We start from the raw sequence: 26,613 nt of genomic DNA on the forward strand, positions 1-26,613 counted from the left end.
TCCTCTAGTTTTTACAAAAGTCAAAATAACAAAATAACAGTATTGTGGAGGGGGCCTTGGAGGTTTTCTAGTCCAACCCCACGCAGGAAACTCTATACTATTCAAGATGAATAGCTCTCCAACCTCTTGTTAAAAGCCTCCTAGGATGGAGTACCCACAGCTTCTGAAGGCAACTCATTCCACTGATAGTCCTCACTCTCGGCAAATTACTCCTTAGTTCTAGGTTGGTTCTCTCCTCGATTAGTTTCCATCCATAGAAGTCAAGAGAACGTAGAGTAGCTTTTTTTTTGGGAATCTCTGTTCCTTTTTCGTTCTGAATTTTTCATAAGGGTGCATCCCTTAGGAAAGGTGCTTTATTGTAACTTGTGGGCATTGTAATATTTCCTACTCTATAAGACCAGTTTAAAAAAAATGGGGATTTCGATCCAGACGTACAAAGGCGGGGTTCTTTAGAATGCAAAATAGACATTCAGGCACTGGGCTGGTATTCTCAGTAGCAAAATAATATGGCCTGTTCTTTGAGACACAGTGGCGCAGTGGTGAGAGTGCAATACTGCAGGCTGCTTCTGCTGCCTGCCGTCTGCCTGCAATTTGGCAGTTCGAATCTCACCAGGCTCAGGGTTGACTCAGCCTTCCCTCCTTCCGAGGTGGGTAAAATGAGGAGCCAGATTGTTGGGGGCAAATAGGCTGACTCTGTAAACCGCTTAGAGAGGCTGTAAAAGCACTGTGAAGTGGTATATAAGTCTAAGGGCTATTGCTGATTAGCTGTGATGGGACCGTGGTTAGAGTGCAGTACTGCAGGCTACTTCTGCTGCCTGCCTGCAATTTGGCAGTTTGAATCTCACCAGGCTCAAGGTTGATTCAGCCTTCCATCCTTCCATGATCGGTAAAATGAGGACTCAGGTTGTTGGGGGCAAGAGGCTGACTCTGTAAACTGCTTAGAGAGGGCTATAAAAGCACTGTGAAGTGGTATATAAGTCTAAGAGCTCTTGCTATTCCTGCATCCATTCATCCTTCTGCAGATACGTGCGGCATGGCCTTCTGTCTTCAGTCTCCTCCATACTCCTCAGTGTACCTGCTGAGTACCTTCTGAATGACATGACGGAGGAAATTCTAGAGACTCAAGCCTGGCTGGCAGGTGAGAAGAAACTGGGGAAACAGGGCCATTGGAAAGGAGAAGGTTACAAACTTTTTGTTATCTTCATTGAAGCTTTAGCTAGGCACAGCTCATTTTCAGTGCCAACCTGAGACAACTGCTACGGGGGAGAAATCAGTGAGATCAATGGCATTGCTAAGCCCAACCAAAGCAGTTGGGTGTGCAAAGGCAGACACAACTAAGGTTGAAACGCTGGAATTTGAATGCACTTCTTAAAAAGTATCTCAGCTAACCTTTTTCTTAAACAAGTCTGAGAGAAGCTGCCGTTGAAAAGGGAGCTGGAGGCAGCAAAAGAGAGTTAGCAATTCAACCTCGAGACAGGAAGGAGATCCATCTGGGAAAGGAACATTTTTGCCAGAATTAGAAACTCTGCCATCTGCCAGAAGATCAGTAGATTCAACCAGCTTGGCTGGTCCAGGAGTTCTGAGGCCATAATACAGGTAGTCTTCGACTTATGACCGCAACGGACCCCCCCCCCCCAAATGTTTCTGTGGCTAAGTGAGACCTTCATTTGGCAAGCCTCGCCCGTTTTACGACTTTCCTCGCCACCGTTGTTAAGCGAATCCCTGCGGTTGTTAAATTAGCAGCACCATCGTTAAGCGAATCTGGCTTTCCCCATGGACTTCACTTGTCAGGAGGTCGCAAAAGGGGATCCCATGACACGGCAAGCGTCATAAATGTGAATCGGCTGCCAAACGTCCGAATGTAACTCACGTGACCTGCAAGGGTCGTAAGTGTGGAAAAAACGGCCATAAGTTCCTTTTTTCCCCAGCCACCAATTGGTCGAAGACTATCTGTATGTAGTGGAGAAGATCTGCCTGCAGTGGCTCTGATCAGAGGTGGTATTCAGCCGGTCCGGACCGGTTCTGGAGAACCGGTAGCGGAAATTTTGAGGAGTTCGTAGAACCGGCAAATCCCACCTCTGACTGGCCCCGCCCCCATCCCTTCTCTGCCTCCCATCGAGTCCCAGCTGATCGGCTGGATCTTCTTTGGTTGCCCTGTGCAGGAGAACAGAGCTGAAAAGCAGGTTAGGGGGGTGGGGAGGGAATGGGGATTTTGCAGTATATCCTTCCCCCTGCCACACCCACCAAGCCACACCACACCCACAGAACCGGTAGGAAAAAAATTGGAATCCCACTACTGGCTCTGATCTCACGGAGATGCAAAATAGCTTCTCCTACGGAGCACAGCCGAGGCCTGTTTGCACCAGCCGTCGGTCCTTTCAAGAGGAGCCATTTTGCCCCGAAATTGGGCTACCTTTACAATAAACACAGCTGGGGTGTGTGTGGTTTGAGGCTGGGCAGAAGCCCGTTTCCTCAGAATGGATAGCGAGTTTGGCACATCCTCCAACTAGGCCGGTTTCTCCTGGCGCTAAAAGCTCTGGGAGGCAATGGACGACGGGATCTTCCGTGTGGCCAGAAGGTCACCAAGCATGGGGCCTGGAGCACCTCTCACTCCCGAAGCAGGGTGAGATGCCAGGAATCGGCAGGAAGCGAGACGGCTTCCCACGGGGGGTGGGTGGGTGGGGACGGAGAGGAAGCAACGTTTGACAAAGCCGGTCCTTTGATCCCTGCCTCGGGAGCCCCATGTCCTGTGCCCTTAAAAGGGAAGAGGCCACCAAGAGTTCCTCCTTTCCCATGACACGACGGAGAAAGCAGCTTTCCTCCTCCTCTGGGCCGACCTCGCCGAGTCAGCAATCTCAGAGGTCTCCGAACTTGGCCTCTCGTGGACTTCAACTCCCAGAAGCATAGCTGGCTGGAGACTTCTGGGAGTTGAAGTCCACAGGTCTTAAAAAGTTGCCAAGTTGGGGGAACCCCTTAACTGTCTTCAACTGAACGTCTGAACTGAAAGGAACGAGAGTTACATTTGGAGCCAGTCAGGAGTTCGATGCTCCGGGTGGAAGAGTTTTGTCCTGTGGGGAGTGTAAGATTCATCAATAGGGCCTCCTGCTGTCAGCCATTTGGGAGCCTCTTCAGGGGTGCCCCAGCAGGAGCTGCGGGAACCAGGTGGGAATAGAGATAGCCGGGGACTTGTCACCCAAATAAAATTCTGTCTCCTGGGAACCAAGGACAATTTCACCAGGTGCTGGGAAGGCGTGGACTGGAACCAGCTGGGGTTGAGGCTGTGACCAGATTGGACTGTGTGATGGACATGTGGACTGGGGGGAAAAGAACTTTTGACTTTTAATTTGGGTGGGGAAAACCGTGGGACCTCAAATCAAATCAAACGTTTATTGTCAATGCACAAACGTGTACAATGACACTGAAATGAGCCTGCCTTGGTGCAGCCTCCCCCCAACCCCCCCAAATACACCTGAATAACTCAATAAATGAAAGAAATAGAATCCCTAAACCCAAATAAGTAATAACTAACACACATTCCCCTATATCTATATGTATGTAACATTATATTATATTACACTGGTATGAACGTGTTGCACGTTGTGGTGGCCCTGCAAGTCTATCATATTAAACCTAATTGTGGTGTTTTATGTTGCGTTCAGAAGTCTGACAGTCCACGGATAAAAGCTATTTTCCAGCCTATTTGTTCGGCTGGCTGAAGGAAAGAGGTGCTGACCAGGGCGTGATTTCAGAGTCAGCTTTTCACCCGATATGCCAATAAATCTGTACTTTGAGGAACACCTGGGCCTCAAGAGGTTTGATGGTGTTGGGTCTGTTACCTGGAACCCTGACACCTGCATGAATAGGGGGGTGGGCTAGAACAACGGCCCCCAATCTTTTGGGGGGCCAGGGACTGGTTCCATTGAGAGCGGGTTTTTTTCTGAGACATGAGTGGCATGACCTCGCTTGCTTGCATGGCCCAGTTCCTGGGGGTGGCGGCTATGGACCAGTGTTGGTCTGCTGCCTGGGAGTTGGGGGACCCCTGGACTAGATGACCTCCAAGGGTCCCTTCCAACTCTGTTATTCTGTTGTACAGCCAACATGGAAGATGAACGTTTTTGCTTGTCGGCGGGGTACCGTAGAACAATGCTACAACTGTTGAACGCTGACGTGACATTTTGTAAAAAAAAAATAAAAGTAAATTTCCCACAGGAACTTCCAGACTAACAAGAGAAGCGGATGTCAAGGTACATCCCACTCAATAAGAACTCTGAGGCAGGCAATTTCCTCACAGAACATTTTTATTGGGACATATCAAACTGGCACATTCTTGGTGAAAAACCAGCTCTAAGTTCCCGCCGGTTTTACACCCGGTTGAAAGTTAAACTTTGTCACTTCCCCCCCAGAGTCTCCAGTCACACGGTCCAATCACCATGTCGTCCGGTTGCTAGGTGACCTCAGTCTCCACCTCTCGAACACCTGCACCAACGTCCTTGATTCCCAGGGGAAATAGTTTTATTTTGGCTACAGCACCCCAGCTATCTCTACACCTCCCACCTCCCTGTCCCTTTAGCGCCAGGCTGTGTCAGCCCTGAAGCAGTGAGAAGAGACACCTCCCTAGAGGAAAGCTATAAAAAAAGAAAATGGCCACCGTTCAGCCGACTTCAGGGTTGACAGCGGGCAGAAGAGGCAGAAAATAGAGCAGAGCGAATTGGCCCTTCGGTTGAGGTCCCTAGCATTGAAACAAAACCCCAATGTTTTTGATTTGTTTAGCAGTTTGGCGTAATTCGGGAGCACTTGTAGAGGATGGCCTTTCCTGCGCCCTTAGCTCCGGTTTCTCAAAGTCTCCTGCCGCTTTAGCGAGAGAGAGAGAGCGGGGGCTGTGGGAGTGAGTCATGTACCCAGCCTGACCTGGTGCTGGAGTCGAGCGCTCGACTTAGGCGCACAGGATATCCTCACGCTTTTGGGGACTTTGCTGGTCTCATATCCTGGTTTCCACGTCGCAGGCGGATCAGGAACAAAGATGCCAGGCTGCACACACACACACACACACACACACACACCTTGCCCCCTCCAAACCTCCTACCAACAGCTGTCTCGGTCCAGAACTCGAGCAGATTAAGATGTGTTTCATGGCGGCTTTTGCATCCTTGTTGGGTGAAGAGTAGAAAGGCACCCATCATCCTGGGAGAAAAGCGGCAACTGGATTTTCTGGTTTTCCTTGGAAGACGTTTCGCTTCTCATCCACGCAGCTTCTTCCGCTCTGGTTTTCATGGAGAAGTTGGAGCTGTGCTGATGTTTTTGGGAGAAGCGAAACGTCTTCGAAGAAAGACAAGAAAAGTCCAGTTGCCTCTTGTGAAAAAGCACCTCCGGGGCAACCATGAACTGGATGACTTGAGAATCTCCATAGACATCGGTCATTTTGATTTCTCTTAGGTTTTCTGCATAGCATTCAAAGCACCAATTTTGGGGCAAGCTTTGGCTGCCTTAGATACGGCCTGTAACCCAAATTTGAGAGAGAGGGCAGGCCATCATCCTCTTGTAGCGATGAAGTGGGGAGGACATCTCATAGGCAAGGGCTGAACTAAGAGTTTAACCTGAAAAAGGGTTTTTTTTTGTTGTTGTATTTGTTTAAAGTTTTGGGGATTACACTGTTAAATTTTCCATGTGCTTCCTCCCTCAAAATTGCAGAAAACTCTCCTAGTTTTCAACCGTTACAATTGTGGGGAAAGGCCGTGGGAACTCCGTTCCCCATATTTTGATCTCTGGGGGCGGGGGCTGAAGAAAAGGATTGGATTCATTGCTGTATAATAGGTGGGTTGTTGTTTTTTTTTTTTTTGTATTTTGGACCATTTATGTCCAAAAGGACTGTTTATGCATCATCATACAAAGGAGTGCATATCTCTTCATAGCTGAAGAAGCTTTGCTGAGGTCAATCAGAATAACAGAATAAGTGGAGTTGGAAGGGACCTTGGAGGTCTTCTAGCCCAACCCCTGCTCAAACAGGAGATCCTATCCCATTTCAATTGGCTGTCCAAGGTTGGGGAAGGCTGTTTCGAGTTTCTTACTGCAGACTTGATGTCCATTTTAATAAAGGCACCTCTGAGAGATCAAAAGTAGAAGTCCACCGTTCACCTCTTGGATGCCATATCGAAGGGAGATGGCAAGTAAGAAATATGAAATATAAATAAATGCATCTTCATTGGAAGGATGCCCAAATCCCTATAACGACTAATATTTTGCAGAAAAAGGTATTTAATGGGAGAACCAACAATAAGAAGTTACTTATATTTCCGATGAAAATCATGTTTATGAGAACCAGAACATCCTCAATATTTACTCAGCCACGTGGCCAGGGAGAATACAGGTAGTCCTTGACTTACAACAGTTCATTTAATGACCGCTGAAAGTTACAGCGGCACTGAAAAATGTGACTTGTGGCCGTTTTTCACACTTACGATCTTTCCAGCATCCCCATGACCATGTCAAAATCCAGAGGCTTGGCAATGAGTCCATATTATGACCATTGCTGTGTCCCTGGGGGTCATGCGATCACCTCTTGTGACCTTCTGACAAGCAAATCCAATGGATTCACTTAATGATGGGGTTTCTAACATTACCAACTGCCTTGATTCACTTCACAACTGTGGCAAGAAAGGCCGTAAAATGGGACAGAACTCACTTAACTGATGTCTCACTTAACAGCGGGAATGTTGGGCTCCCTTGTGGTCGTAAGTCAAGGACTATCTGTGGTGTAAAAAATAGAATTATTATTTTTTTGATCTGACTGCCAAGAAAGTTAACGATTGTAAGGGGAAGAACACAATGCCATAAAAGTTGCTAAATAAAATGCACTCAAACTCAGAATACCCTTTTCGTATCCAGCTTCACTTCCGTTTATTGTTCCTCCGCTTGACAGTTCGACTAATGCTTCACAGGAATTTCCTCAAGTCGGTTTTTCTCTCTTCTCTGTCTCTTCCTTTTTTTTTTCTTTTTAAATAGATGTCGCCGAGAAGGACCCAGATGGGGACTGCAGAAATTTAGCGATGCAGAATCTGCTCCTGATGGAAAACTTGAAAAAAAAAAAAGCTCGAAAAGGCTCCTCTGGCGTTATAAGACCGCTTGCTCCTAAAGATACTCTCTAAAAAGCTGGGTGGCTGCAAATGTCCCCAGGCCTTTACGAGAAAGGGACAAAAGAGCACGGAGCTGGAAAGGAGAGATATCTGGGCTCCGTGTGGCACTTACAACCTGTTGTGGCTAACCGACATGTACATTTGGTCCTAGTTATTTAATGGTCTTGGCCAATTTACTGAAAGTCCAAAGCAAAGTTTTAGAACTGCAGGACATTTTTCCAGAGGGGGAAAAAAACCCCACATTTGCTCCAAGTACAAAATGAATGATGCCCATCCTCTGGGTGTTGAAGTAGAGTGAGCTGGACAGTGTATTTTCCCCGAGCCAAATAAAGGTGGGAAAACTTTATTAAAAGCCATGTTGAGCTAGGACAGGCTCAATTTTCCTAAAGGGTCCGTTTTCTACAAAGGGTTCTGTGGCCAAAGAAAGTGGATCCTCTTGACAAATACTGTATAAGGGGATCCTTTCTTAACAGGAAAGCCTTTTAGGACATGCATTCAATTTCACAGCTACTCAGATTGTTGGCTGAGCAGGTACAAAAACATCCAGGGAAATGACTTGATGCCTGCAAAACAGTCAACAGGAATGCTGATTTAATAACGGTTTACCGAGGAGCCAAGGACTTGGCAGCCCAAGGAAACAACAGCCAATAGCCGGCCATCAACACCCCAATCAACCAATAAGAAGCCACATCTTACCAGGTATCACATAAATACTACACATAAAGCACACGTTCCGATAGATAGAGAAGTTCCCTTAGGATGGGCTTCAGCATAAGTGCAAAAGCTCGGAAGACTAAATCTCTGGTCCCAGTGGGCCGATCCAGACTGGAGCCTTTTAAGATTGCCTGGAATTTAGTTTACGCCTGCTAGTTTGTACTACTATTCTGCCATTCCCAACCTCTTGTTCTTCAGACTTAAGGCCGCACAAAAAGACACAAGCGAGTTGTGTATCTAAAATATTTAATACAAATAGGAAGATCTCTTCAAAACCGTCTCGGGAGTATTTGAAAAAGGGATGTAAAAACCTGTGGCTTTGGGAATGCTGAACACCTCCCAGATTCCAAGGATCGACTGGATCACAAAGATTACAACAGAGCAAGGCGGAGTCCATTTTGTCTTTCTCCTAACCACGCCCGGAACACGGCGCTCTGCCCCCCCCCTCCAGTCCCCGCTGAACTGTTCAGGAGGGCTCGGCCTCGTCGGCCACTTCTTCGATCTCCTTGTCCTCCACGCTGTTGTGGCGAAGCCTCTCTGGAGCAGCGTTTTGGCCGAGGGGGATGCCCAGCCCTCTGTGCACGGCCTCGACCGTCTGCTGGCTCACATAGTAGTTGAGATTCACGCAGGGGATTTTCTTCCGCATGTCTTCCAGGTACCGGTAGGCCTGATTGAAAAAGGAGGGATCGTGTTCACAGGCTGTTCTACCACCATCCGAGGCCAACCCAGAAAGCTTAAGAGGCCGGAGAGGCCTCGGCCAACTTACTTTGCACTCTGGATTAATACAGTGGCCCCCAACCTTTCGGACACCAGGGACCGGTTCCACGGAGAAAGTTTTTTTCTGCGGACCGGAGGAGGCGTGGTTTTGCATGCTGCCTCCATCCCGCGGATGGGGCTTCGCTTGCTTGCACGGACCGGTTACTGGCATGCCGTGGCCCCCTGCCAGTCCACGGACCAGAGGTTGGGGACCCCTGGATTAATACATACAGGCGGTCCTTGTACAACCATTTGTTGAGCGACCGAAGTTACAACAGCACTGAAAATAGTGACTTATGACTGTTTGTCACACTTAGGACACTGCCGCATCCCCAGGGTGACGTGATCAAAGTTTGGATGCGTGGCAACTGGCTCATATTTATAACGGTTGCCGTGTCCCGGGGTTATACAATCCCCTTTAGCGAGTGACCTTCTGACGGGCAAGGTCAACAGGGAAGCCAGGTTCTTTTCACAGCTGTGTTACTAACTTAACAACTGCAGTGATTTGCGTAACAGGTGCAGCAAGAAAGGTCCTAAAACGGAGCAAAATTCACTTAAAGGCTGTCTTGCCTAGCCACAGGGCTCAAATGTGGTCGTAGGTGGAGGACTACCTCTAGTGCGTTTAAGCCGAGAAGAGAACCAATTTCTCTTGTCAACAACAGAGCTCGCAGAAAGAAGACATGGAGCTAAGCCATGGTTTGTAAAGCAATCAGCAATCACCTGGCTTCACACAACAGGCTAATAATCCATAAATCGGTTTCCAACCCAACCTGTGGAATTGGGGTTGTTGTTTTTTTAAAGTTAAACATCCATGTTCATTTGCAATTAGCACAACTCCATCAACTCCCCAACCTAGAAGCCTTTGTCGTGAAGGCCTACACAAGAACAATCACACAAGCCTTGGTGCAACCTTAATCCCTAATCCAGGACAGCCATGGGAATGGGAAAGAGGTGGAACTCGCTGTGCTGGTCTTTTCTACAATTTCTTCCAACTCTCATTCCCAACAAAATAAGGCACACAGCCGTACGCTGAATCTGCTGCGTATTTTAACGCTGTCTCTTCTCCGCTCAAACGCTAGAGAGCACCTGGGGGGTTTGAGAAGAGCGGTTCCTTTTGGCCTGGTAATTCTGGCTTCCCTGTTTGAAAGTGGGCCATGCGGACGCTTCCTGCTGGAAGCGTGTGAATCATCTCTTCTCCAGATGGCCCTGCATAATTGTTTCCTCTGACTTCCTCTGTCCTAGTCCATCCAGGTGGGGGAGAAGAGGTACCACAATACTGTAGCACAGCGAGGCCTGAATTGATTGCATTTATACACCTCTCCCCAGGTCCTGTCACCAAAGACTGACAGTTATTCAGGATGGATAAGAGACGTGGGGATTCAGAAATTTAAAAAAAAAATCTGCAAAAGGCAAATAGGAGAATCTCTTGCATGGTATCTGGAATCTCCCTACTTTTACATAGAGAAAATTAGAAGTACAGGTTGCTTAGTGACTAAAGTTACAATGGATCCTGAAAAAGCTACTTACGATCCAGATTTAAACTTCTGGTGTCCGTCACAGTGGTGGGATTCCAAAATTTTTACTACCGGTTCTGTGGATGTGGCTTGGTGGGCGTGGCAGGGGAAGGTTACTGTAAAATCTCCAGTCAGAGGTGGGATTTTCCGGTTCTCCGAACTACTCAAAATTTCCGCTACCAGTTCTCCAGAACTGGTCAGAACCTGCTGAATATCACCTCTGGTCCGTCACCTCTCCAATCACCTGACTGTATTTTGAGTGTTCAGCAAATGGTCCACGTTAAGAGTTGCCAGCACCCCATAGTCACAACCGATTTATGACATTTTTCCTTTACCACTATGGAGCAAAAAATGCCCCATAGCAAACAGGGGGGCTCGCTTAACGACTGCCATGAAAGTCATAAAATTGGGCCTGATCAGGCGGTGACCTGTTTTATGACTCCCGCAACTTAACGATGGGTCAATTATGGTCCTAATTCAAGGGCTACCTATAATAGCAGTATATACTTTTTTTTTTAAAAAAAAAATGATTGAATAAACATTAAAACAATTGAACACAGTACGACTTTCTGGCAGTTATTTTGCCACACATCCTATAACATAAAAACGGCATATACTTTTCGAGCACTCAAAATTTCAGGCGAATCACGAAAACGTACTGCCCACACCAACGCCAGGCATAAACAGTAAAATGAAGAATAATCTAGGAATGTTTACATTTTTTAACATAGAGAAGCATTTAATTATGAAGTCCTCCCGCCAGCATCTGCAGCCGTACAGTTCCATAGCAATGGACAGGGCTGTGGTTCAGTGGTGGGATTCAATTTTTTTACTACTGGTTCTGTGGGTGTGACTTGGTCGGGCGTGGCAGGGGAAGGATACTGCACAATCCCCATTCCCTCCCCACCCCACTAACCTGCTTTCCAGCTCTGTTCTCCTGTGCAGGGCAACCAAAGGAGACCCAGCCAATCAGCTGGGACTCAATGGGAGGCAGAGAAGAGATGGGGTTGGTGGGGCCAGTCAGAGGTGGGATTTACTGGTTCTCCGAACTACTTAAAATTTCCGCTATCGGTTCTCCAGAACTGGTCAGAACCGGCTGGATGCCACCTCTGCTGTGGGCGCTGCTGAATAAGAATCATTGAAGTGGCTTGTGGGCCCTGGAGATGCTCACCATCTGGAATTCTTGCATCTGCAAATGATGCTCCACCAGGAATCCCAGAACGTCCCCCAGGCGGATGGTGGTGTCCAGATCCGGTTCTCCCAGGAGCAGTTCACACTGCCTGATGGCCTCTTTGGGGTCCTCGGAGTAAAGCCTAAGAGGGGGAAAAAAACACATACCAGCAACAAAGAGGATTAGGGGATTGGAGGCTAAAACATACAAAGAATGTTTGCTGGAACTGGGTATGTCTAGTTGAATGAAAGGAAGGACCAGGGGGTGACATGATCGCAGTCTTCCAGTATCTCAGGGGCTGCCCCAAAGAAGAGGGAGCCAAGCTATTCTCCAAAGCACCTGAGGGCAGGACGAGAAGCAATGGGTGGAAACTAATCAAGGAGAGAAGCAACTTAGAACTAAGGAGAAATTTCCTGACAGTGAGAACAATTAACCAGTGGAACAACTTGCCCTCAAGAAGTTGTGGTTGCTCCAACATTGGAGATTTTTAAGATTGTGACCTTCAGCTGAGGACTCCCTGTACTATAAAGCAGCATTGGGGGCTGGGGAATTCTGGGAGTTGAAGTCCACCCGTCTTAAAGATCCCAAGGTTGAGGAAACGCTGCTGTAAAGAACTCGGGGGGGCTCCTCCTCACCTCCGGGCTTGAATAAACCTCTTCACCAGGGTCATCTTGCTCTGCAAGTGCGCCAGCTTGTTCTCTTGCTCAACTGGGCTCCGTGTCTTTGCCTTGGACATGCACTTGTACGCCTCGGTCAGGGCTCCCAGGGCCTTCTCGTAGTTCTGGAATTCATCCACTTCCACCTGCAAGGAAGGAAAGATGAAAAGGTTTCTTCTGCTGCTTCTCTTGGGGGACCGGTTGCCGTTCTGCTAAGCGAAGCCTCGCAAGCTGACAGCCTGACATCAGTAATGGGGGGGCGGGAGCAGTGTGGAGAGAATGTAGGGAGAAAAAACGATGGGAAGCATCAGCCATCTAAAGGTCATTATGATGACTCAAAGGGGCGTGGCACAAAGACAACACAGTCACATAATTAAGAAGAGTCCCTTTAGTACCTCCAACTTGGCCCTCAATGTCCAGGTTACCTTCAGCTGGAGAAAAAACTCTTAGGAACAGCCTTTAAGTGGAGGAAATTCAGTCCGAAAATGAAGTACATACAAACTGTAACTAAAAATCCACACAAACCAAGTTGAAGGAATTAACTTGACAGGGCAGGAGAAGGAATTGCAGACTTGAAAGCACAGCAAAACACACAACAGTTGGGAAGACGCCAGGAACCCAGAGAAGCCTTGGCAAACAAAGGAAACTCTACGATTTGCTTCCAACAAGTTGCTGTGCGCAAACTCCCCCCCCCCTTTTTAAATAAATTTTTTATTGCTTTTTAAAACAAACATAAACAAACAAAACATAAAAACATCAGGCCATCTTCCATATATGTACATACAGTGTGCCGGTTGGTTTACAAATTGTTTTGTGCTTCCATTTCGTAGTCTTCAATTACAATTACATTGTATATGATCTCACATTTTCAATCCAATATTAAATACGTTGGTATCATTATTAATCAATCATTTGACTATACTTTTATTCATTCATGCTTTGGAACGCAAACTCCATTTTTAAACACTGTGTTCCCAGCTGCAGTTAATGAAGGGAATCAGGGCCCTTTCCTCCCCCTTAAGCCACGCAACCCACGTTGCTCTCTCCTCCGTTCCTCCCTGGGTGCCCTAGGATGAAGAGGGGGTGGGCCTGGGTCTTCCTCCGAATTCCCTGTCCCTTGCTCTACCTCTCCCCTGCTCGGCCCAGCCGGACTTTGCCCTTCCCCAGTTTCCTCCACAGCCAATGGAGCCACATTCCCACTCCCTGTCAGCTGCTCAGCCTCTGAATCAGATCCTGACAGGGGCATGGCAGTCACACCAAAAGAATAACAGAGCCAGCAAGCAAGCGTGAAGATGGACCATTTCCTAAATATTTTGTTAACACCTGATTGGACAATGACTGATAACCCGGGGTTTGGCCCAGAACAAGGGAAAGTTAACTATATCTTTTGCGCGCGAAAATCTCAGATCCAGCTTTGCCTCTTCGGTAACCACCATGGCTTTAGTAAAGCATCCTTTTGGCTAATCATGGGCCAGGAGTCTTTCTTCCCTAACTGACCCAAGTTGGGATGGTTGGCATGGAGGATCTGAGGTAGGATCTCACCCACCTGAGCACATGCGTCATAAAAGCCAGCCAAGAGGTCCAGAGCCCTTCCTTTGGTGTAGAAGCTGATGATGTTCTTCATGATCTCTGGATCTTTGCGACAGTCCAGAGTTTGCAGGTAATTGGCAGCCATGATGTAAATCTCCCTTTGTCTCGAGACGCCAGCAAAGAACACAATCTTTTCGGTATCGCCGGATTTCAGCAGAGCCCTCATGGCCTACACAACGAAAGGGGTAGAGGGGCATCAAATCCAATCTTCATTACGGTCACAGACCAGCATAAGGGGGTTAGAATTGAGGCCGCTTGTTTTTCAGGAAGCGCGAGCAAGAAGGTAGGATGCAAAGACCTAAAGTGTTTCAGTTATGTTTATAAGTCGCTACATCTTTCAACCCCCATTAAGCACTTCGTTTAAAACAAGGTTTATTAAAGAGCCCATATGGCTCTGATACTGTTCAAAAAGTCAAAATCAAACACGGTATAGCTTGAGTATGAACGACTAATGAGTGGAACGGCTGGCCTTCCGAAGTTGTGGGTGCTCCATCACTGGAGGTTTTAAGAAGAGATTGGACACCCAACTGAAATGGTATGGGGTCTCCTGTTTGAGCAGAGGTTGGACTAGAACAGGGGCCGCCAACCTTTTGGACCTCAGAGACCACCAAACTCATAGTTTTAAATCCCGCGGACCACTAATATGAATTTTGACTGACGGTGGCTTGCTGACGTTTGTTGAGAAAGTTGGATCCATATTCCAGAGCTGCAGCAAACACAGGACTGGCCCTTCGGTCATCCTGGAGCAACTGCTTCTCCACCCGGGTGCACCGGCCTGCCATGGACTGGAGGAGCTGCTCCGGGATGACCAAAGGGCCAGTCCTGTGACTCCTGCAGCTCTGGAATATGGGACCGACTTTCCCACCAACGTCAGCAAGCCACCCCGGGGCGGATTTCCCTCCCCCTGCCTTGGTCTTACCTTCTAGTTCCAGCTCGCGTGGCTCTACTCAAGGTAAGGTTTGCGCTCAGCCAAAGGGTGGGGGCGCCAGAGGTTAGGTGGGGCATGTGTTCACGCGCAGCCTGGATTAATTGCTTGGGGGGGGGACATTGCGCACACCAAAATTTTCCGTCCCGCCGGTTGGGGATCACTAGACTAGAAGACCTCCAACGTCCCTTCCTACTTTGTTATTCTGATGACAACATCTATCCAATACAGACTCCAAGCAGGGGCCTCTTTAGGTCATGTTCCGTCATGACAGTTGAACTGGGTCTAACAATTGAATACACGTATATCGATATCCTGCAGACGGCTCAATTGTGGTCGTAGGTCGAGGACCATTAAAGGAGCTGAGGCTCTCCTTTCTCCCACCTTACCTTCAGCTTGTTTCCCGCTTGGGTATATTTCTTGGTGGCCATGTGGTAATTGCCCTGCCTCATGCAGCAGTCGGCGATCTGCTCCAGGAGCTCCCGCCGGGAATCCTCTGAGAGTTCCTTGGAGTCCTTTGAAATGGTCATCTTCTCCGCCATCTCTTCAGTGATGGTCAGGTTCTGCATCAGGCAAAGCTGCAGGGCATCCTGGTACTGGGACACAGAGAGAAGGGTGGTAAGAGCCAACTCAGCTAAAACATCTGGTAGGAGGAGAGAATCAAGTTACACCATGTGGGACATGACCAGGCTGAGCCTGAAGGAGGAGTCAAGCACGTCATCAGTCACGAGTCCCTGCGTGCCCGCAAGAGTTCCGAGTCCAGCCCACCTTGAATGCCTTCCTTATATCCCACTCATTTCCCTTGACCGCTAGTTGGTCAGCTTCTTGTAGAGCAGGGGTCACCAACCTTTCGTACCTCAGGGACCATTCATTCATAATTTTAAATCCCACAGACCACTAATATGATCTGCCTGATGACCGGCTGTTGTAGAGAACCTAAGCTTGTAATAAATTTATATACATTTGAACTGCCTGAATCCCCTGATTTCCCAGGCGCTTCACACCCAGCCTGGTAAGACCTCCAGCAAGAGAAGGACACCTTAATATGCTCACCAACTTCAATGGCAAGCTTATTTGGTGTAAGCCACCGCTGAAAAGTTGTGATTTCTAGCACCACCTTGCAGGTTGGGACATGACTGAAAGAAGAATCCGCATCTTTAATAGGTGTAGGATTTTTGGCATGAAGTAACAAAACTGGCATAGGAAAGGCACCAGAAGACCGAAAGAAACAAGGTGGAAAAAAGAAAACAGAAACCCCATTCTTGGTTGACTTAAATTCAAAGACATATGTTTCCATATCTATCTATATCTATATATCTATACCTATCTATATCTTTATCATATTTCTATCTATATCTAATAATTATATCTCTATCTATATATCTATACCTATCTATATCTCTTATATCTAACTCATCTATCTATATATCTGTCTATCTATCTCTAATATCTCTATCTAAAGAATCTCTAATATCTATCTATCTATATATCTATCTATCTCTATGTATATCTTATCTATCTATCTATCTATCTATCTATCTATCTATCTATCTATCTATCTATCTATCTATCTATCTATCTATCTATCTATCTATCTATCTAACCAACTATCCATCTATCTTATCTATCCATCTATCTTTATCTATCTATCTATCTATCTATCTATCTATCTATCTATCTATCTATCTCTATGTATATCTAATCTATATCTATCCATCTATCCATCTACCTACCTACCTACCTACCTATCTGAAATGCAACATTACCTTTTTGGCAGCTAGCAGCAGCTTCACGGCCTTCTCGTACTGAGAATGCTTGATGAAGAAATCGGAGCAGCGAGCCAGGAGGGTTGGGTCAGACTTCTCATCCAGATCTTCTGCAACCAGTTGCAAGGCTGCAAATTGCTCGGTGGCAAAGGCCAGCTCCAGAGCCTTGGACAAGTGCCCAGCCTGTCAAGCAAAAAAAAAAAAAAGAGAGAGAGATTTTGAGTTTCTAGCAGCCTCTTATCTTCCTCGAGAAAGTTTCTTCATGGTGATGCAGGATTTGTTTTAGCTTCAATCACTGCTATGTCCAGTTCTGGTTACCATGAGAGCCAAAAAAAAAAAAAAAAGATGTTGAGATTCTAGAAAAGAATGCTGAGAAGAGCAACGATGACCATTAAGGGACTGGAGGCTAAACCCTATGATTAACGGTTGCTGGAATTGGATGCGTCCTGTCTAACTAAGAGAAGGACTTGCGTTGACCTGGTAAGAGCCTTCCAATAGTTGAGGGCTGTTGCAGAGAACAGGGGGGTCAACCTATTCTTCAAAGCACCTGAAGGCAGAACAAGAAGCCATGGGTGGAAGCTAATCATTGAGAGAAGCAACCTAGAAATAAGAATAAATTTCCTGACGGTTAGAACAATTATTTAGTGGAACGGCTTACCTCCACAAGTTGCGGAAGCTCCAACACTGGAGGTTTTTAAGGAGACAGATTGGACAGCTATTTGTCTGAAGTGGTATAGGGTCTCCTGCTCAAGCAAGGGGGGGTTGGACTAGAAGACCTCCAAGGTCCCTTCCAACTCGGTTATATTCTATACTCTGTATCCACCCTGGGGTGAAGGAATACCTTGTGGTAGAGCGTCACAGCTTGGTCCATTTGTTCTCCTCTTCCTTCATAGTAGCGGGCAGCTTCTATCATATCTTCTGGGGAACTGAGAAGAGCCAAGTTCATTAACTGGTCGTCCAGCTGGTTTTCCTGGTTTAAGCAAACAAACAGATCTACTTTCAGTTTTTCCATGGTTAAAGGCTCTTTCCAATGTTTTTCTTCTAAAACTGCAACTGTGCTGACGATCTTACTTCAGCTTTCCTTTGCTTTGCAAACCTGCAAAGGTCCTACATGGGAGGAATGTCACTCTTTAATCACTGTCCTAACCGTTGCTTAAGAAGCTCGTTGCTAAGTGAGGACTGACTGTAATTTGAGAGTCAGGTGATAAAAGGTCCCATCCCTTTTCTAGATACCTCGTCACCCTGGCAGAACTCGGGCTGTAATTTGTCAAAATTTAACAAAGGGAACACGATCCTGTGGCCACCAGCCCAGCTATTGTGTTTGGTCCTGGTGGCGTCTTCTCAGGACATCTGCTCTGCTGGGCTATGGGCTCAGAAGGGTCTTCAGCCTCATCTGGCGGGTGGAAACCTCCCACCTTTTGATGGAGATTGCTAAGTCACTACTCCCAGCACAACTCAGAAAGTCTACAATAGTAACCTCAGCAGCTCAGGGATCATTGTGTTGCGGGCCGCCAGAGGCAGCGGAGCTGGTGGCAGACTTGGACAGTTTGGGGAGGAACATGGGTCAGTCCTGGAGTCTGGGAAAGGCTCTGACGAGGGCTCTGGGTCGGAGGCAGAGATGGGGACAGGGCCATCCAACAGTTATCAGCTGCCTTCGGATTTGGACTTCAGTGAGGCAGAAGAACAGCTGGAGCCTTTTCCCAGTATGCGCATGCACAGAGCTGCCAGAAGAAGGGAACAGTTAAGGAACAAGAGTCAACTTGGGAGTAAAGGCACAGATGGATGGCGAATGGCCCCTCCCATAGGAAATAAAGAGGAATGAAAGGGGAGTAGTGTTTGCAGGAGACAATTAGTTCCTTTAATGAGTGTGAAGATTTGTTTGTGACTCTCAGAGACTCCTTGCCAAGTATTTCTTGCACAGCATTGCGCTTGGAAGCTATCAGCCTGGCAGCTCTCCAAGCCTGATAAGGTCTGGGGTTGCAATTCCTCTTGAAAGATGGTTTGCCGGGACTTTGCTGGATGTGAGTGAGAGGAATCCACATAAAAGCCTAATCAAAAGGGGGTTTGTCGGGACGAGGAGCCTGCTTCGTGATTTTTGTGAAGCCGAGGTCAGAACACGTTGCAAGTTGCCCGTACCTTACACAAACGGATGGCGTTGTTAAACGCTTGAGCCCGGGTGTAGAAGTGCACCGCCTGCTTGATGTCCTCGCGGCTCTCATACTGACGGGCAACGTGATAAGACGCTGCCCAGTTGCCTGTTGCGTTTGCTATTTCGGCAGCCTGAAGCAAAAAGAGAGACAAAAGCCGGTGCTTTCTCCACTTGGAACCACACACTGGCACCTCTGAGGCAACATCTATGGAGAGTCTCCGTCATCCAGGTCATAGCCGTCCCAAAAGTGCTTTTTTGTTGTTGTTGTTGTTGTTGTTTTTTAATTTCTTTTTTTTATATAAACTGGACTTTCTTGGTTTTTTTCCCCCTTGAAGACATTTCACCTCTCATCCAAGAAGCTTCTTCAGAACTGAAGAAAGCTTCTTGGATGAGAAGCGAAACGTTTTCAAGGAAAACCCGAGAAAGTCCAGTTGCCTCTTGAAAAAGCACTTTGGGGACTCTGAAAGAGTAGATGGGATCTACTATTTTCCAGGGATCAAGCTATTTTCCAAAGGACCCAAAGGCCAGACAAGGAATAATGGATGGAAACTGAACAAGGAGAGATTCAACCTGGAAATAAGGAGAAATTTTCTAACAGTGAGAGTAATCAACCGATGGAACAGAAGTTGCCTTCAGAAGTTGTGGGAGCTTCACTGGCTTCCAAGAAGAGATTGAACTGCCATTTGTCAGAAAGGGTGCAGGGTCTTCTGCTTGGGCAGAGGGGCTTGGACTAGATGACCTACAGTACAAGACGCCTTCAAACTCTGTTAATCTGTTAAAAGAAAGCAAACTTACCTTCTGGATGTTACCCAGGAAGCAATGGATACGGACCATGGAAAAATAATCCTGAGCCAGCTCATAATATTTGAAAGCTGCTTCTAAGTCGGCCTGGCCTTCTAGATATTGAGCCCACCATTTCCACAAACCTCTGGAGGAGGAAAAACAAAGGGTAGGAGAGAGGGTGGATATCAATCAATCAATCAATCAGAATCCAGATGGATGACATCTCCGCAAAGTGTTGAGCTATTCATAGAGAGCAAATCTTGCCTTTGGGGAGGAAAGACATGGATTTAGCAGTTCTAGCTCAACCTCCAGGCAAACCCAGGAAATCCTTGACTTACAGCTGTTCATTTAGTGACCAAAGTTACAACAGCATAGAAAAAGGGGACTTTCCCCCCAGTTTTTCACACTTAACAACCACTGCAGCATCCCCATGGTCACCAAAAACTTGGACGCTCAGCAGTCGGGTGGTATTTATGGTTGCAGTGGCCCAAGGACCACATAATCCCCTTCGTCGACCTTCTGAGAGCAAAGCCAGATTCCCATTAACTGCCGTAGTACAAATTGAACCATCGCAGCGATCCGCTTAACAACGGTGGCCAGAAAGGTGGCAGAAGGGGAGAGAAGTCACTTGATGGCCGGTCTCACTTATCCACAGAGAGTTTGGGCTCAGTAATGGTGGCCGTAATGTCGAGGATGAGCCCGTTAGCAGCCAAATCAGCTTCTCAAAGAGGACTGGGCCAGGGTGACACTCACTTATCTTTCATCCTGTTGACGTAGGACTCCAAGGCCTGCAAATCCTCTGAAAGCATGCGAGGCACTTCAAACTTATGGGTGTCAGACTTCTCATAGCTGCGCGGAAAGAAAAAACAGGGTCAGAAAGCCAGGACGACGGGAGGGAAAAAAAGCCCAGCTGTTTAGTTTAGTTTCAGGACGAGTATTTACAATGAATGGAGAGTATTTACAGTGAAGGGAAGCTGTTTACAATTCAACCTCCTTGGACTTGTGAGATCTCACACGATCAGAGCATTCATCATACATACAAGCACTTTAGCGGTTTAAACTGACAGCCAACCCCACTCCTTATTGCCACTGATGATGTTCCCTAGTGGGTAATGAAACATCTGCAAGGAAACAACCTAGCTCAGAAAGCACCAAGGACCTCCACAGTTCTCCTCCTCCTCCTCTATTTCCAACTGGTCCCTGTTCACTCTCCATTCCCAAGAGAGCCACATATTTCTTGTGCTTCAATCTCCCAAATTAGATTTGATGGATTGAGACCCAACCAGAGGGATGAATAACAGAGCGGGATTTATTTTGGAGGATCTATCGTATTTTTTGATGAGGTTACCTAGTTTGGGTAATGAAACGTCTGCAAGGAAGCAACCAAACTCAGAGAGCACCCAAGGATCCCCACAGTTCTCTTCCTCAACCTCCTTCTCCTTCCTCTTCTTTGCAAACCCCACCCCCTTCTAGCACTGACGATGTTACCTAGTTGGGTGATGAAAGTGTCTGATAGAAAGCCACCTAGGTCAGAGAGCACCAAGGACCCCCTTACTCCAGAATGAGTCTGATTGAATCTTAAGTCGGATCTGGATAAGCTCTGGCATATGGTAGCCTGCAAACACTTACTAGGTGATGGCAAAGTTGCGCTCAGCGATGGCTTCCAGGTGCTTGGCGTAATTGTAGTACGTCGTGCGCAGGTGCACTCGGTCCTGGGTCTCGGCTATCTCAATGGCTTTCTGCCACTGGTCTGAAGCCTGGTAGAACTTGTTCAGGAGGTCGTATCGTTGGCATTGCTTGTATAACTGCTCAGCGTCTTCCTGGAAGAGAGACCAGAGAGCTGAGAAGGGAGGGATGCTGATTTGAACGCAAGCATATCGTCATCGTCTTCATCATTATCAGTGAATTCCTCGTTCACATGTACGGGTTTGTCCTCAACTTACAACAGTTCATGTAGTGACTTGTTCCAAGTCCCAAGGCACTGATGCCGTTACCTACTTTGGGGTCACGAGACGTCTGCAAGGAAACAACCAAGGTCAGAGAGCACCAAGGACCAGTCATGTCAACCCTGAGCCCCGAGGTTGCTGAAAAAAAAGTGGTCTGGGTGAGAAGTGGCTGGTTACTTTTTACCGTTCTACCATCAGGAGCATTTTGGCATACTGTGTAACGGTCTGGTATGCTGGATGCTCTGCAGCGGATAAGATGATGCTCCAGAGAGTTATAAACACAGCACAAAAAAACCATCGGTTGCTCTCTTTCTTCTTTGGAAGAGATTGCGAAGGCCAGACTCCTCTCTAGAGCACTAAAAAAATCTCCACAGACCGTTCTCATCCTGGACATTCATATTTCAAACTGTTACCATCAGAGAGGTGGTTATAGGTGTCTTAAAATGAGGACTAATAGATTGAGAAACAGTTTCTTTTCCAGGGCAGTAATGGTCTTGAATCAAACAAGTGCATTTGTGATTTAGTCCTATTATTATTATTATTATTTTTATTTTTTTAAATACTCTAGGGGTCTTCAACCTTGGCAACTTGAGCCTGGCGGACTTCAACTCCATTCCCCAGCCAGCTTTGCTGGCTGGGGAATTTTGGGAGTTGAAGTCCGCCAGGCTTCAAGTTGCCAAGGTTGGAGACCCCCCTGCTCTGTAGTATAATTGTGATGTGGTGTTTGGGGCGCTGTGCTGGAGCAGCTTTCAAATTTCACTGCATTCATGGAATGCAGTGAGAATAAAGGTATTCTATTCAAATAGTCTCCTTGAAGGACAGAGGAATAAAGGCTCTGCATTCTGACACTTTACAGGGAGTTAACTACAGGAGGAATCCGAGGAGCCGAGTGAGCCTTACACGCCCAAAATAGAATCATTATGACTGTAACAGGATGTTTAAATAAAAGCAAGAGGGGCGGGGGAAGCACTAAGCCATCCAACCTGCAGGTCACTTCAAGAACAAGCGGATGGTCCACATGGCCAGCTCCTGTTTTTCCTTTTCCTTTTATAACATTTTTTTTTTTCATTTTTACGTTTTACACGTCTTCACGTGAGCAACGTGATGCCAGATTACAACATTTATACACAACCATCCTTACGTTTTCGACTTTCTTATTTAATATCACATCACGTTATTATCCCCTCCACTAATCTTCAAATAAATTTCCATTTCATATTTCAGTTCATTCATTCAATATCAAAATCATTTCCTCGCATATATTTCCAATTCTTTATCCCCTATTTATCTCCATTTTCGGCTTACCACCTATTTTATTTTACCTTATACATTATTACCTTCATCAATGAACTCAAGACCAACATATAATAAACACTAAAAAAAAACACACCCTAAAATAAAGCTCCTGCTTTTCCTGATGCTCTAGGAAACGGCTCCAGGCACCAACCAACTGAATTAAAGGCCCTGCCATCTCGGAAGCCATTTGCTAGCGGGGTGAGGGTGGGGGAATTGGGGGCTTGGAAACACAGTCGCCCTTGAATGGGACTTTGGATGTTTGACGCTGAAGGAAAGGCTTTGGATCTTGGCTTGTAAAAAGTGTACAGGGATAATAATCAGACGGAGATTAAAAGCCACCGAGCGCAGGGTGCATTCGAACGAGGGTCAGCCCAACCAAGAGCTGAAATATCTTTAATATTTATTTATATTTATATTGGCAGGAAAAAAACAACAACCCAGGTGGTCCTTGACTCACAACTGCAATTGAGTCCAACATTTAAGAAGAGATTGGACTGCCGTTTGTCAGAAATGGTGTAGGGTCTCCTGCTTGCATGGGGGGGGGGGTTGGACTAGATGACCTACAAGTTCCCTTCCAACTCTGTTCATGGGTTAATTTCTGCAGCTAAGTTGAAGGGCATTTGGCCCCCATTTAATGACCTATCTTGCCACAGCTGCTAAGTGAATCCCTGCGGTTGTTAAAAGTGAGTAACCCGGTTGTGAAGTGAACTTGGCTTCCCTCATGGACTTGGCTCGTCAGGTCACAAAAGGGGAATCACGTGACCCCCCCGCCCCCTGGGACCCTGCAACCATCATAAATATGAGCCACTTGCCAAGTGCCGTGTCTGAATTTCAATCACGTGACCACAGAGAGCATGGCTAGTCTAATGAAGAGAAGGACCAGGGGAGACATAAGAGCAACTTCCAATACTTGAGGGGCTGCCACAGAGAGGAGGAAGGGGGTCAAGCTGTTTTCCAAGGCACCCGAAGGCCAGACAAGGAATAAGGGATGGAAACTGAACAAGGAGAGATTCAACCTGGAAATAAGGAGGAGTTTTCTGACAGTGAGAACAATCCACCCATGGAACAGAAGTTGCCCTCAGAAGTTGTGGGAGCGCCATCACTTGAGACTTTCAAGAAGAGATTGGACTGCCATCTGTCAGAAAGGGTGTAGGGCAGTGGTCGCCAACTGGTGGGCCATGAGAAAATTTTGGTGGGCCACAGAGAAAGACCCCCCAAAGCAATTAATCCAGGCTGCGCAGAAACACAAGGCTGCGCCCACCCACATTGCCCACGGGAACCCTCCCCGGCCATTCACTCCTTACCCGGCAAACTTGCCTGCTAAATTGCTATTTTTCCGCCCATCAGCTGTTCTGCTGTGCCGAGAGATTTAGATTAGCCAGGAAGCAGGAAATGGTTGGATTTCTTGCTTTCTAGCTAGTCTTTAGATCTTCGGCTCTGCTTTTAAGCACAGTTGAACCTCCCTTAGGACTTAAGTTTCTATTATTCAGTGCAGACTCCCGGCAAGCAAATTTTGATAGACTGAGCTAGCAGATAGATAGATCACTGAATGATTCTGTCAGCAACTCAATCTGCCTGCCTGCTTTGCCTGATTTTGGGTAAAAGTTGCTCTTTTTTTATAAAAAGTTCAATATTTATACAAATATTTATAATATTTGCATACAAGCCACGCCCAGCCAGTCACATGACCACCAAGCCACACCCACAAATTAGGCCACGTCCACAGAACCAGTTAGTGGTTCCTGGGATTTAAAATTATGAGATTGGTGGTCCCTGAGGTCCAAAAGTTTGGCGACCCCTGGTGTAGGGTCTCCCACTTTGGCAGGGGGTTGGACTAGATGACCTATAAGGTCCCTTCCAGCTCTGATTATTTATTAAATCTCTTAAATTTGAGAGCCTGCCACCATAGTAAGTGTGAAAAACCTCCGTAAGCCTCTATTTGTTTTTTTCAGTGTCATCATAAAACTTCAAATGGTAATGAACCAACTGGATGTAAAAGTCAAACTTTTTATTTTAGTTGTCAAGTGTCGAAATTTTGATCGAGATGGTCATAAGATGGTCAACGGTCCTAAGTTTGAAAAATGGCTATACGTCTCTTTTTTTCAGTGCTGTTGTAACTTCAGTCCCTAAATGAATGGCTGTAGGTTGAGGACTACCTGTATGGCAGCAAGCTTGCCTGGAGACACCTTGGATGGTGAAACGGACGGACGGCAGATAAAAATCAGTCGACCAATCAAGTAAAGAAATAATGGGAGGAAAGTCTTCCCACTCACCAGCATGCCCAACTGAACAGCTAGCATGGCCACCCGGGCGTCCTTTTCTGGCTCTCGTTCAGCATCCCGCAACGCCTTGGCTCCCCGCGCATGGCCCATGTTCCCCAGGCAGACTTTGGCAACGTCCAGCCTCTGGGTCTTCACGCACATGCGGGCCATGTTCTCCCAGACGGCTTCGCTGCAGAATACAAGAAGAAGAAGAAGGGAAATGGTCCCGATCAGATCCTGAAGGCCTTCAAGAACATGGAGGTGTGAACTGGCCTTTCTGCAGGAGAAAAGGCCTCTTTAGGGACCATAGCTTAAGACTGATGTGCATCTGGCCTTTGGAGCTTCACGCGCATGGGGGCCGTGTTAGCTTCACTACAGAATGCAAGAAGGCACATGGTTCAAGTCAAGCTATGAAGACCTTCAAGAACACGGAGGTGTGAACCGGCCTACTGGAGGCAAAACCTTGTTTTTGGTTTTTTTTTGACAAGACCTTGTTGATGATCCAAACTCTGTCAACGAGCTTGGAGTACTCATCTCTAATGATCTAAGTGCTAGAGCCCACTGTAACTACATAGCCAAAAAGGCATTAAGAGTTGTTATCCTAATGCTACGTAGCTTTTTCTCTGGTAATATTACACTACTAACTAGAGCACACAAAACCTTTGCTAGACCAATACTCGAATACAGCTCATCAGTCTGGAACACACATTACGTATCGGATATTGACACAGTTGAGAAAGTCCAGAAATATTTCACAAGAAGAGTTCTCCACCCCTCTACTCGTTATAGAATACCTTATGCCACCAGACTTGAAATTCTAGATCTAGAAAACCTTGAATTACGCCGTCTTCGGTCTGATCTAAGTATGGTATATAAAATGATACATTGCAATGTCCTACCTGTCAATGAATACTTCAGCTTTAATCATTACAACACAAGGGAACACAATAGATACAAACTCAAGGTAAACCGCACCAAATTTGATTGCAGGAAATATGACTTCAGCAACAGAGTGGTCAATGTCGGGAATACTCTACCTGACTCTGTGGTTTCTTCCCCAAACCCCAAAAACTTTAACCTTAGACTGTCTACTATTGACCTCACCCACTTCCTAAGAGGCCTGTAGGGGCATGCATAAGCGCACCAAAGTGCCTACCATCCCTGTCCTATGGTTTCTTTTATATATATTTTTTATTTTTCTTATATGTATCCATGTATTCATAACTATGTTTTTACTTACACCTATTATCTTGTAAGCAGTTGACAAACCTAATAAAATAAAATATAAATAAATAAAACCTCTTGTCTCTTTAGAAATCTTAGCTCAGAGCAGTAGTCTCCTAACTTAGCAACGTTAAGACTTGTGGGTAGCATGACTGGCTGAGGAATTCTGGGAATTTAAGGCCACAAGTCTCAAAGTTGCCAAATTTGGGGAGCCCTGCCTTCGAGGGGTGTCCAAAACCAAGGCAGAGGGTCAGAGACCTAATACTAAAACTCAACGGATCTAACTGAGCCAGGCTAGCTTGTTACATTGGCTTCAGTTAAGTCTGTTCCGAGTAGGACCAAAGACTGAATCCAACTTCTGAACTTTATTTTTTTTTTAATCTTCAACAGGCTCTCTTTTCATTGCCCAGGCTCAACAAAGGATGGTTGTGTTCGCTCAGATATTACTCAGATATTGAGAGAGAGGGAGGGAGGGAGGGAGAGAGGGAAAGAAAAGGAGAGAGAGAGAGAGAGAGAGAGAAGGAGAAAGGGGGGGAGAAAAGGAGAGAGAAAGAGAAAAGGAGAGATAGGAGAGAAAAGGAGAGAGAAAGAAAGAAAAGAAGAGAAAAGAGAGAGAGAGAGAAAAGGAGAGAAAAGGAGAGAGAGAAAAGGAGAGAGAGAGAGAAAAGGAGAAAGAAAAGGAGAGAGAGAAAAGGAGAAAAGGAGAGACAGACAAAGGGGGAGAGAGAAAGA

The 26,613-nt window shown here is 46.5% G+C and overlaps 2 protein-coding genes across 6 annotated transcripts in view; one reads left to right on the forward strand and one right to left on the reverse strand.

Annotated features, from left to right (window-relative positions):
- The window catches only part of TELO2 (telomere maintenance 2), a 29,243-nt gene extending 21,772 nt beyond the window's left edge, over positions 1-7,471 (forward strand). For both annotated transcript variants that reach the window (XM_026682490.2, XM_087973306.1), the window contains 2 exons: positions 1,023-1,138; positions 7,000-7,471. In XM_026682490.2, coding sequence (XP_026538275.2) covers positions 1,023-1,138; positions 7,000-7,142 — 259 coding nt within the window. In that variant the 3' untranslated portion in view covers positions 7,143-7,471. The remainder of the gene's footprint in view (positions 1-1,022; positions 1,139-6,999) is intronic.
- A 602-nt stretch (positions 7,472-8,073) lies between these two features.
- Positions 8,074-26,613, reverse strand: part of IFT140 (intraflagellar transport 140) — an 84,541-nt gene continuing 66,001 nt past the window's right edge. For all 4 annotated transcript variants that reach the window (XM_087973304.1, XM_087973302.1, XM_087973305.1 and 1 more), the window contains 12 exons: positions 24,670-24,847; positions 20,784-20,974; positions 19,908-20,003; positions 19,167-19,299; positions 18,359-18,502; positions 17,064-17,192; positions 16,223-16,405; positions 14,846-15,052; positions 13,488-13,700; positions 11,921-12,087; positions 11,286-11,427; positions 8,074-8,511 (listed from right to left, as the gene is read on the reverse strand). In XM_087973304.1, the coding sequence (XP_087829430.1) occupies positions 8,311-8,511; positions 11,286-11,427; positions 11,921-12,087; positions 13,488-13,700; positions 14,846-15,052; positions 16,223-16,405; positions 17,064-17,192; positions 18,359-18,502; positions 19,167-19,299; positions 19,908-20,003; positions 20,784-20,974; positions 24,670-24,847 (1,984 nt within the window). In that variant the 3' untranslated portion in view covers positions 8,074-8,310. The remainder of the gene's footprint in view (positions 8,512-11,285; positions 11,428-11,920; positions 12,088-13,487; positions 13,701-14,845; positions 15,053-16,222; positions 16,406-17,063; positions 17,193-18,358; positions 18,503-19,166; positions 19,300-19,907; positions 20,004-20,783; positions 20,975-24,669; positions 24,848-26,613) is intronic.

The sequence above is a fragment of the Notechis scutatus genome, chromosome 12, assembly GCF_049901735.1.
Source record: "Notechis scutatus isolate UNSWTSFEM ecotype Mainland chromosome 12, rNotScu1.2, whole genome shotgun sequence".
Classification (NCBI taxonomy): Eukaryota; Metazoa; Chordata; class Lepidosauria; order Squamata; family Elapidae; genus Notechis; species Notechis scutatus.